The sequence below is a fragment of the Mustela nivalis genome, assembly GCF_964662115.1.
Source record: "Mustela nivalis genome assembly, chromosome: 7".
Classification (NCBI taxonomy): domain Eukaryota; kingdom Metazoa; phylum Chordata; class Mammalia; order Carnivora; family Mustelidae; genus Mustela; species Mustela nivalis.
In genome coordinates, this window is record NC_139026.1 from 103,372,858 (window position 1) to 103,385,366 (window position 12,509).

The following is a 12,509-nucleotide window of genomic DNA, read 5'->3' on the forward strand; positions in this document are numbered from 1 at the left end:
AGGAGATGATAACTCACCAAATATGAGAGAAGAATGAGAAGGAATCTGTATGGGCTTGAGAAATAAATAGGAAAAATAACCTAGGGAATAAGAGATGAAATAAGAAAAGATAGTTATGAAGAATTGGATTTTAAAAAGGTTTTGTGTTTTTTCTTTTTTGAGAGAGAGTGAGCAAGCACATAAGCATGCTGGGCGGGGTGGGAGAGGGAGAGGAGAGAGAATCCTAAGCACACTCCACACCAAGCTCAATGCTAAACCCAAGACAGAGCTGGATCTCATAACTGTGGGATCATGACCCGACCAAAACCAAGAGTCAGACGCTTAACCAACTGAGCCATCCAGGTGCCCCAAATTGGACTTTTAATTGATCCATGAATTTCTCTCTCTCCCCTACCCAATCTCCTATCCTCAATTTTTTAAATTCCTAGGCACATACCACATATGGTATCCAGATGATACCATATCTCAAGGAAGAGCATACATGAATGTTCGGGATTGGTTTTTTTTTTCCCATGAGTTAGTCTTGGTAAGAATGAGGGTATGAATATGGACCAAGTTTAGAGTCCTTTGTCTAAGAAAGAGAGACTGGAACATTCATGAACCCACGCAAACTAAGGCCTTGAGTAGCCCAGAGGAGAGATAAGAAAACAGGTTAGTATACTCACCTTGTATTTCTTTGGAGGGAAACTGAATTGAGACAAAACTTGCAAAGTAATCAACAAAGCAAAAAGTAGTTTATTCAGAATATTTCATTTTAAGTAATTTCACATAATACAATTATAAGTCAGCACTATTCTACTGAAATACAGGCAATTAGAGTATCTGAGGCCTTATCTTATTTTCAATTCAACATCATGAGAAAACCATAGTAGATGTTTGAGGGGCATTTAGTTCAATGTCATCATATCCAGGATCCCCCTCTTCCCCCTGAAGCAGCCAGGGACTAGCTTCTTCTTTCCCAGGACCAGCTATCCCTCTGGAGAACTGTAGAGAAGAGCCTGAAACATTAAAGAGAAGTTTGATTAGAATTAGGACAAAGAGACGGGACAGTGCCCCATGGTGGAAGCAAGTCAAGTCATGATGACAAAGCATCAGGTAATATTCAAGAAAGCTCAGACAATTTAATATAGTTACAGCAAAGATATATCAAGATTATCCTATCAGGATCCAGTCTATGTGGGTCTCCAGAAACACTATTATCACAGGAGATCTATGGCCAACACAGGTGCTCTATAAAGACATGTTTCTCAGCAAAGAATGGCCCAAGAATGGTAAGAATCAGAAGAAGGGACATGCAAGTGTGCCTGGGTGGCTCAGTGGGTTAAAGCCTCTGCCTTCGGCTCACCCGGGGTCCTGGGATCGAGCCCCACATCAGGCTCTCTGCTCAGCAGTGAGCCTGCTTCCCTTCCTCTCTCTCTGCCTGCCTCTCTGCCTACTTGTGATCTCTCTCTCTCTCTCTCTCTCTCTCTTTCTCTCTCTGTCAAATAAATAAGAAATAAAATCTTAAAAAAAAAAAAAAAGAAGGGACATGCAAACTTCTCCTTTCACAATTGACAGGTCTGAATTCAGAAACAGAAGGGTACAGGAGACCTGGAAAAATCTCAGGTCCTCACTGACAATCCCACTCTGTTCTTGCTGGCCTTGACTTGTGTTCCTAAATGCACCCCCCCAAAACAATCACAGCATCCTTCCATAGTTGCCACATCCTCAGGGTCACATTGGCCCTCAGAGGGAGAAATACTCTTCTCTGGAGAATGAGTGTCTTCATTTGACCACTGAAATGTCTGGAACAGATTGGCTGAACTGCCTACAAATTGAGACTCTATAATCCACCACCACGGCTGTAATTTTCAAAGCTATCATATATGATAGACTTTGTACATATTAGTGCTAACATGATTGGAGTGCTTCTCAAATGATCAAATGCCTCACAAATTCCAATATTGCAATATTTCTTAAGTCTCTGAATGCCTTTCAGAGATAGGACAGTGCAAAAGTGTTATAAGAACAGTCATTCTGTTTTTGGACTTGGTAAACTAACCTATGTCTCAAGGCAATCACCTCAAAGATGAAGTTATGCAAATGCAGATACCAAGAATATAGTGGGATTCTCTCCCCCCACCAACACCGCCCACAAGGAATGTGACAGCACAAAAGAGAGGAAGATGGTCAAAGGATATGAGGTCATCTGAATTTTGAATCTATAAGAAGGATCAGCAATGAGGAGCTCAAATTAACCCTTTCCAGGACAGAGACAAAAGATTACAAGAGATCAATCAACCCCACTCACCTGTTGGAGAGGCCCTCACCACATTCTCCTCCCCTGGGGGCACTTCCCCCTCATTCACCCAGGAGGCAAAAGGAGCCTCAGGCACTGGGACCTCTTCAACATTATCATAGTCCTCACTAGGGGCATCAGTCTTCTGAGCTGGGGGTTTAGATGGAATCACAATAAATGGGTTGGCCTGGAAAATATCTAAAATCCCTTCTGCCACAGAGAATCTGATAGCTGCTAACCAGAGGCACTATTCACTCTGTGCTTTAAAAGTTCTTTTCCAAGGTCATGTATTTCATTTTGATGAGTCCATAAACCAGAAAAATAATCCAAACCTCTCAATATTTCCTGATTAAAACTACATATTTTAGAGAAACCCTTGCACCAGTATGCCTTAGTAAAATATTTGGTCAGTTACACTTTCCAGATGCTATTTTTCAAAACAGTGTGTATGTTGCAACTGAATGAGGATTGTTCTGGACACAGACAACCCAGCCTCACCATGAGGCACATCAGAGCAAGCAGAGAAGAGATCCCACTAATCCCGGTCAAAGGAAGACTGTCCCTCTTGAATCTCATCTCTATGAAAAGAAGTCCCCTGCCCCCAATACCCAGCTGAGACAGTTCACCTCTACTACCTGGAGCAGGTTGAAAGTCAGTGTTGTCCTCACCATCCCCAGTGTAATATGGCAGTTTAGTCACGGAGTCATCTGACAGGGCCCCTAATGTGGAGAAAAACACAAAACGAAAAAAATCATAAAGCAGACAGCACAAACCCGTGGGACCTGTGTGAGAAGAAATGCTGGAGCACATGTGCTCCTGTGGTATAAAGAGAAAGCTCAGAGCTCACAGGAGCTCAGCAGAAACCCATCCATTGCCTTTGGAGGGGCTGCTTCTGTGAGCATGAGGGAGTATAGGGTCTGCAGAGAAGCCTTGGCTCACAGACAGTGGGCCTGGGGGAGGGGCTGACATCTAGAGGGCCCAGGAGGGCAAGGAAGGGATACACACCAGTACTGCCCAGCAGATCTTCCTTCGTTGCCACAAGATAGTCAATCTCCTCGTACACAGCCTCGTTGGGAACATCTTCAAAACTGGGTAAGGCTGAGCAAACCACCAGCAAGTGAGAAATGTCCCTGAGTTCATCCCTGAACCAACAAGCAAATCATTCTCCCCAGTGGTCAACATGGAAAAAGCCTCAGGGCCGCCAGGACTCCGGTAGAGTCTCCTCACACCCCATGTGCCGTGTCTGCACCTCTCTGCCTTGTCTGGCCCTGCGTCCACAGCTCAGCCCCTATTTTTTCTTGTCTCACAGAGAAGCCATGACTGACGTGTGTTCAATCCTAAGACAGCTCTTAGAGTTTCAGGTGGGGCAGATGGAGGTTTTCAAACACAGCTCCCCCCTCCCACCTGGCCCTGTCTCTGGCCTCCATACACTTTCCATGTTACCCTGTACCCCTGTAGCCCACCTCTGCGCTTTGCTCTCCATCTGTACATCTGAATCACCAGGATGACGAGGACCAGGAAGAGAAGGGCCCCCAGGAAGAAGCAAAGCATCTCAGACAGGGAGAAGATACCACGGACGAGATTTGGGCCTTGTCTGATCCCTAAGGAGAATAAAGCCAATAGGATTTGGAGAAGGGCAAGTGCCCAGGGAAACTCCTTCAGCATTTCCAGCCTGGGCAAGTCCCGGCCTCAGACATAACAGGATTGACAGTGACCCTGGTGGACACTCCCCCAGGCTTTATTCTGAGATAAACTGAATTCTACTCCACTGAGGTCCAACAGAGTGCTGGGCCAACTTACACAACTGTAGCCCCCTTTCTTCACGCTTCTCCAGACCAGAGCATCAAGCAACTCCTGCGATAAGCATCTTGCTGCAGGGGAGTGACACTCATGGGCAAGTGGGGAAACCTTAGATTCTGAAGCACAGGAACCATCCCCCCTTGGCCCAAGGGCAGTGGAAATTTGAAGGGAGTGAAGGGAAGTTTCCCAAGGAAAATGCCCTAAGACCTCCCCGCCAGCAGATGGCTCTCTGGGGTCTTTCCTTTCCTGAGTTGGCTAATTCTGTCAAATTCCACAGAACAGGTCCCCCAAATCTGAATATTCTCCCCTGCCTCCAGATTGTGGCACTGTACCTCCTGTAGGAGACTGCAAAGTTGTTCTTCCACCTAGAGAGAAAAATAGGGGTTTGCGGTCCAGGATTGGATCAGAGGGCAGGGCAGCCCATTTTCTCTACCTGAGCCCTGAAATCACTCCTCAATTACCACAACCTCAATGTTGAGACCTCCCCCTCTCCCAGATCCAGGGCTGACAGCATCTAGATGCGAACGCAAACTTCCCATTTTAGCTGAGCTCACCCCACTGGCCCACCCTCGCTCCAGCTCAGCCAGAGCCACTCACCAGAGCACCGCACCCCAGCGTCCTCCTCGTGCTTGCAGTTGTTCTGGCCCCAAGGGTCCGCAGCACAATCCCACAGGGAAGGCTCCCTGCCCCTGCATTTCACCTCATCCAGCCAGATGCTCCCATTTCCCGGCCCAAACGCTGCCTTCTGCAGTGCCTCGAGGGCAGAGCCACAGCCCAGCTGCTGACACACCACCTCGGCCTCTGCCAGGCTCCAGGAGTCATCACACACCGTGCCCCAGGAGCCCTCGTGCCAAACCTCCACTCGCCCTGAGCACTCCGTGTCTCCTCCCCTCAGTCGGAGCTTCTCTTTGTCTGAAAAGGCAGCAGCATCTTCTGTTACTCCCCCTGGTGGGAAGGAAGGAAGGAGCCCTTGGGAGCCAACAGGGGACAGGGGAGGGGCTTTATGTACCTGTGCAGGGGGCAGCAGTTGGACAGCTCCTGGGTCTCACTCCTGCAGAAGCAGACAAGGGGGCACTGCTAGATCCGGGACAGCTGGGGGTGCTCTTCCCCAAACAAGATTATCTGAAGTGCTTGCCTTCAGCCCAAAGGACAAGTGAAAATAACAGCCTTCCTAATTAGTCTAATGGGCTGAATTACTGAGACATTCGCTAGAAATCATAGCCATTATCTGTTTATTTTGTTTACTTGTTTCTCACTTTCCACATTGCACAATAAATAAAATGCAGACATGTGTGCATACACACACACACACACGCACACAAACTCCATGAGAGGAAACACTTTGCATGTTTTATTCATCTCTATGTTTCTGCTATGTATACATGGTATATTGTATGCATTCATTCAACAAGTGTGCATTGAGAACCTTTTATAAATACTATGTATACGGGCTTGATAAATATTTATTGAATAAATTGGTGAATAAAATCCAGTAAAACATAATTCCTTTAAATTCTTGCTAATAAGTAAGTTAATAAAGGGAATACAAATTGATATTAATCGTTTGTGGTAATAATAGTGGATTTTTTTAAATCCTGAATCAAAGATAATTTGCATTCACTATTCCATTTATATTTTTAATGGAAAATTACATATTATAAACTTTTCTTATCTATTTTTCAATATGACGTGCACAAGCAAAGATTACTATGTTAAGAGGATACTTTTTATAAAGAACTGGAATAAAGAGGATTCAGAGAAAAACAGTTAGGTAGACAAATGGCTAAGGAGTGAGACAGAAATGTTTACATGATACTCAAATATATTGACAAAAAACTACATGGAGAGAGGACACAGATAACAAACATGAGATGAAAAAAAGACAAAAAATGGAAACCAAAGGAAGAACAGAAATTCAAAAAATTACAAGAAAACAGAAGCATACATGGTACTTGTCATAAAATACCAGAATTGGCATATTCTTTCCATGTGATCCTATCCAACTTCCTACCCTGTGAACATCTCAGAAAATGATGGCAGGACCTCTTTGGGTGGTCGCTCACTTTCAGCACTGGAGTCTTCACTATCACTCAACTCATCATGTTTGATTGTAGAAAATTATCATCAATATAAGGTCTTAGAGTTTAATATCCCTTCGGCTTTTAGGGACACAGAAACAAGAAAAGGAGGTAAGGAAAGAGAAGCAAGGAAGGGAGTGAGCTCAGCCTTTGAAATATCTATCACCATGCTGTCCCCTGGCTGTGGACTTCAGGCAACTCCTAGCCTATCCCCCAAGATACACCTGAGCTGGCAGGGAAGGGGGTGGGGGAAAGAAGGAACTGGAAAAGAATGTTAAGGGAAAGGAAAACACTATGAAAATGCAAAAAAAGTAAGGAAGAAGAAGAGGCCATCCCACCATGACTTCAGTGTTCTTTTACCTCACATTATTGTTCACTCCCTGGGGGACCATCACAAGGTGAGATACCTTTATGCTACTTTTACTTAGAATGAACTCAAATCTGCCTCCTTGTAAGCCCCATCGATCAGCTTGGTGTCCTGCCCCCTGCATCAGCTAGTTCATGGTGAGTCGTCTCCTTCCACGGTAAAGTCTTTCAAAGTTCAACAGTCAAGTTACATCTATTCTGGCATTTTTGCTAATTAGCCTCGTTACAGACTTCCTGTGACATGGTTTCCAGTTGTTTTTGCACTGGAGACACATAACCCAGAAAATGAAATGTGCCAGTGTCACTTCTAAAAGTAGATCACTGTTGTATCCAGGATCTATAATGAACTCCTCAAACTCAACACACACAAAATAGACAATCATATCAAAAAATGGGCAGAAGATATAGACAGACACTTCTCCAATGAAGACATACAAATGGCTATCAGACACATGAAAAAATATTCATCATCACTAGCCATCAGGGAGATTCAAATTAAAACCACATTGAGATACCACCTTACACCAGTTAGAATGGCCAAAATTAACAAGACAGGAAACAACATGTGTTGGAGAGGATGTGGAGAAAGGGGAACCCTCTTACACTGTTGGTGGGAATGCAAGTTGGTGCAGCCACTTTGGATAACAGTGTGGAGATTCCTTAAGAAATTAAAAATAGAACTTCCGGGCGCCTGGGTGGCTCAGTGGGTTAAGCCGCTGCCTTCGGCTCAGGTCATGATCTCAGAGTCCTGGGATCGAGTCCCGCATCGGGCTCTCTGCTCAGCAGAGAGCCTGCTTCCCTCTCTCTCTCTGCCTGCCTCTCTGCCTACTTGTGATTTCTCTCTGTCAAATAAATAATAATAAAATAAAATCTTTAAAAAAATAAAAATAGAACTTCCCTATGACCCTGCCATTGCACTCCTGAGTATTTACCCCAAAGATACAGATGTCGTGAAAAGAAGGGCCATCTGTACCCCAATGTTTATAGCAGCAATGGCCACGGTCGCCAAACTGTGGAAAGAACCAAGATGCCCTTCAACGGATGAATGGATAAGGAAGATATGGTCCATTTACACCATGGAGTATTATGCCTCCATCAGAAAGGATGAATACCAACTTTTGTGGCAACATGGACGGGACTGGAAGAGATGATGCTGAGTGAAATAAGTCAAGCAGAGAGAGTCAATTATCATATGGTTTCACTTATTTGTGGAGCATAACAAATAGCATGGAGGACATGGGGAGATAGAGAGGAGAAGGGAGTTGGGGGAAATTGGAAGGGGAGGTGAACCATGAGAGACTATGGACTCTGAAAAACAATCTGAACGTTTTGAAGGGGCTGGGAGTGGGAGGTTGGGGTACCAGGTGGTGGGTATTATAGAGGGCACGGATTGCATGGAGCACGGGGTGTGGTGCAAAAATAATGAATACTGTTATGCTGAAAATAAAAAATAAATTAAAAATAATAATAAATAAAAATAAAAGTAGATCACTCTATTACACAACAACAAATAAATCTATTTCCCGCACCGAACACTACACTTCAGCACCTTACTTCTCACTCTTTGCCCTTCACAGTTTCTCAAAAGTGCTGTATGCTTTTCTAACCATCACCTCATTGATACTTTTATTTCTGGTTTCTACCCTGCCTCAAAAGTGTTCTTATTAACCAGTCGATAACACACAATGCCCAAAATCTGTTGGGTACTTTTCAGCTCAAGTGTTCTTGAAACCTCAGTAGAATTTAATATATATAAACATCCCCCTTTCCTTGAAAGGAACCCTAGTTCCAAACACAGTATTGGTTGGGTTCTTGTTTCTCTGTCTGCTCTGCATGAGACTCCATGTCTGTTCACAGACTGTACTATATTTAAAAAGTTAGGTTCCCTGGAGTCTGTTTAAGGAGCATTTATATTCCCAGTGATCTCAACTCTATCTAACAATCAGGGAGATGGAGTGACAGCCAAGAGAAAAAAAAAAAAATGAGAAGGAATGAGAAGCGAACCTGCTGAACACTGCTGAAAATTCATGAATACTGGAGAGGAAAGTCTGCTACATTTCATTACCAGTTCAGAGGAATAGTGGACCCTAACGCTTAACTGGATGAGTTTAGAATAGTAAAAGAGGGGAAATTATTGAGGACCCTGAGTGGTTACTGACCATATTTCCATACTTTCAGAAACTTGGCTGTGGACAAAGGAGAAGAGAGAGGGACAGTAGCAAGGAAGTCAAGGAAAACTATTCAGGTCTTTTTCAAGATGAGAGTCATACAAACCCATATATATATATATATATATACATATATATATATGTATATATATATTCTCATCTATATATAGATGAGAATAAACCAGGAGATGGGGAAAGTTGATGGCACTAGAAGAGGGAATAAAAGTGAAGACTTTGACAAGTGCAGTTAGGATCCACAGCCTGAACAGAAGAGCTGGCCTAATATGAGGCCTGAGGCCACTGACCCAGGAGGTCAAACAAGTACAGAGTGGGCGAAGACACCACAAGTAAGAAGATTTGGTGAAAGGCAGAGGAGGAGTTTGCAGCCAACTGTTCTAATTTCTCAGTGAGGTAAGAGGCAAGATCATGATTTGAGACTAGATGGTGGGGATCAGGTGTTGACAATGTGAGGAAAGCGGAAAATACATAAAACACCATTTTAAATTTAGGGCAAGCACACATATTGAAGATGTATAGTAGTCCTCAAAGACACTATGGAACCCCCAGTAGAGATTGGGTCCATGAATTCAAAAGTAGAGTAGCCACTTGACTATGTGTTCTTTCCCCACCTTTGCCTTAGTCCAGTGCAGACAAGGAGTACTCAGGTAGTTGACTTTAACCAGGTCTGGAGTTTGTCAGGTGAGGCTGACAAAGATGAGGCAAGGGAATTGTAGAAATTAAAGGAGAAGAATTATCATGTTGGATCATATTATCTAATCTGACTAAGAAAAAAATGTGCAGATAGATGGAGAGTAGAAAAGTAAGAAAAAACTGATAGGGGAAAAGTTCGGGCAACTCCATGAGCAGAAGAAATTATTTGAAATGAAGCATATGGGTTAGGAACCATAATGATAGGAAACACTGGTCAGAGAATGGAAGAAAAAAATCAAGATTTCAAGCTGTACTGTAGTTGGAGGTCAGTGGTGTATGCATAGGCAGAGATAGGAGGAAGTCAGTGAGCTGAGAGGTGAGGCTGCTCTGTCAGTTGTGTTTAAGGGTATTGGAGGAAGTACCAATGGTTCCAGGAGTAAGACAGAGATGAGAAACTTGGTGAGTCTGGTGTTGCAGTCTTCAGTGGACAGGGGAAGTGACCAGAAAGTTAGGATGATGATAGCAACAAGCAGAAGTACTAGGTGGTATTTATTGCCTCATGGCATGAGTTTCAAGTAGCTGGATGTTAAAAGAGACACAGAGGAGGAATCATTGAAAATGGCAACTGAGAGCAAGAAGTATATCTATCAAGTCTTAGAGAAAAGAGTGTTGAGAGGAGGAAAAAAAAGAGCCTCCAAGTGAGGAAGAAATCGGTGTCTTCAGGGAAAAAGCAGGTTTTGGTCCAAACACCAAAGTGAAGGGAACTTGGAGGACATAAGAGAGTTTGAAGATAATGGGCTCCAACTTCCAGAAGGCTCTGTAGAACATTTTGGGAGAGTGAGATGAGGGGGACAGATTAAGCACTTGGTAGTTAATGAAAGGCTCAGAGGATACAGGATCAGCCCTGAAAACTGAGATTCTGAGGGCCTCTTGGAAGACAGAAATTCAAGCAGAAAGTCATGGGGTCATGGGGCTACTGACTTCTCAGCAGTTCTCCATGATGAGGCAACCAAGAAGATAAACAAATGCCTCTTTAACAGGAATGTGTTCCTGGGCTCTGCCTCAGAGAGGTCTCTGGCTCTGCTCATCATTCCAAGGGAACCCTGCTCCCCTCTACCTCACCATTTTCTGCTCTGGCCATGATGGGATTTTTCTCGTGCCTCAAAGATGCCATGTTTTCTCCTACCTCAGTATGTACACTGACCCAAGCTATCTCTCCACTTTCCTCTGAGAAATTCTTATTCACCCTTCACCTTTCACTCTAAGTATGATTTCCTCTTTTACACCAATTCCACAGTTCCACAGCACTTTCTAACTCTTCATGAAATTTCTGCCTAATGAGAGTTTCAAAACAGGACTGTAAGCTCCATGATGGCAGAGACTACACTTTCTTCTCTTCTCCATCCTCTCACCTGCAGCATAAACTTGTGCGTACAAGGCACTCAGTTACTATCTACCAAAAGGCTGACTGGAGGGCTAGTCTGATTGGTGTGGTTACATTCCAGGGTAAAGTTACCATTAGCTTAAGAGACAAAACAATTAGGGTTGATTTCTTACGTGGCCCCTTATTCACTTTAACGTGTTGGGATATCACTTAACTGTTCCTAACTAATTGGCAATTGCTTAGAAAGTTTATCAGGGTATTGCTTGTTTTCAATGCAATCCTTTTGGTTTTTTTTTTTTAAAGATTTTATTTATTTATTTGACAGGCAGAGATCACAAGGAGGCAGAGAGGCAGGCAGAGAGAGAGAGAGAGAGAGAGAGGGAAGCAGGCTCCCTGCTGAGCAGAGAGCCCGATGCGGGACTCGATCCCAGGACCCCGAGATCATGACCTGAGCCGAAGGCAGCGGCCTAACCCACTGAGCCACCCAGGCGCCCCCCTTTTGGTATTTTTAATGTAAACTGCTCTTGATACCGGTTTCTTTATTTTTTCCTGTGAAACAAGATTGGAACATGTAAATTAAATAATCATCCAAACTTCATGTTGTACTCTTACCTTAAACTCACCCTTTGATTTGATGATAAAATCTCACTAACAACATCCTACAGGACTGGGACAGACACATGGAAACAGTAAATTACCTGCACAGGAGATATAAGCTTCCTCTTGTAAAAAACATGAATTGCGTCTCCAGGGGTCAGAAGGACATTGCCAGAGAGAGGAATCGGTTTTCCGACACTGGATTTGATCCACCCACCGAGGTCTAGAACCTTCCCTGGGAACTATGGAGTCGCTGACCGTCCCACTGTCTCCACAGCCAAGATGTCTACAGATGATGGACAAGGTGATGTCTGCCATGGGGCTGTGGCAGACACTGCCCCAGGTCCCATTGTAGAAAACTTCCAGCCACCCAGCACACTCCTGGTCCTCGCTCACCATCCTGAGCTTCAGGAAGTCTAAATTGGAAGGCGAGAGAGGGGGAAGGAGTCCACAGTAAGCATTCACTCAGTGCCCTTGATTTTTTTTCTCCGTACCAGAGACTATTAACATTCATCCCTGACTCTGCTGAGGAAGGACCCACTAGGTGGCAAGACCGAAACTGACCTCCCTTTTCCCTGATTTTGTGTGTTTGTGTCTGGGTTTCTATTTCCCCCACAGCGATGTAGTAGAATATGAACAGAGAAGAATAGCCACCTGGGCACTCTACCCAGAGGGAAAGCTGAATCCTGCTTCCTGAGTGTGGAAAGTGGGGTGATAAGCTGAATAATGGCCCCCCAAAGGTGTTGTGTAAATATGTTACTTTACATGCAAAGGACACTTTTCAGACATGATTAAGATAAGGACCTTAGGATGGTGAGATTAACCTGGAGTAGTGTGGGTTGACCAGGTTAAGCCCAAGTCCGATCACCTCTTTGACCTACTATCCTTAAAAATGGGAAATCTTTCCCAACTTCAGTCAGAAGGAAACGTGACTGAGGAAGAATGGTCAGAGGAAGGCAATGTTTTCAGCCTGAAGAGAAAGAAAGGGATCTACCTCCCACCCACTGAATGCGTGTGGCCTTAGGAAACTAGAGAAGACAGGGAAAAGAAATCTCCCCCAAAGCCTCCGGAAAGAATGCAGCCCTTTTGACACCTTGATTTTAGCCAGTGAGACCCTTGTTGGACTTCTAATGTACAAAACTATACATCAATAAATTGTGTTGTTTCTACCACTCATTATATAGTAA

General features: G+C 44.1%; 1 protein-coding gene across 7 annotated transcripts in view; it reads right to left on the reverse strand.

Annotated features, from left to right (window-relative positions):
• Positions 1-712: 712 nt before the first annotated feature.
• LOC309869640 (antigen WC1.1-like) overlaps positions 713-12,509 on the reverse strand; it is a 48,258-nt gene continuing 36,461 nt past the window's right edge. For 3 of the 7 annotated variants that reach the window (XM_082741073.1, XM_082741077.1, XM_082741072.1), the window contains 9 exons: positions 11,424-11,738; positions 5,088-5,129; positions 4,676-4,990; positions 4,411-4,443; positions 3,742-3,879; positions 3,284-3,376; positions 2,914-2,997; positions 2,291-2,428; positions 713-998 (listed from right to left, as the gene is read on the reverse strand). In XM_082741073.1, coding sequence (XP_082597199.1) covers positions 853-998; positions 2,291-2,428; positions 2,914-2,997; positions 3,284-3,376; positions 3,742-3,879; positions 4,411-4,443; positions 4,676-4,990; positions 5,088-5,129; positions 11,424-11,738 — 1,304 coding nt within the window. In that variant the 3' untranslated portion in view covers positions 713-852. Of the gene's footprint in view, positions 999-2,290; positions 2,429-2,904; positions 2,998-3,283; positions 3,377-3,741; positions 3,880-4,410; positions 4,444-4,675; positions 4,991-5,087; positions 5,130-11,423; positions 11,739-12,509 lie in introns of all 7 variants that reach the window. The other 4 variants (XM_082741076.1, XM_082741075.1, XM_082741071.1 and 1 more) reach the window with 2 other exon arrangements.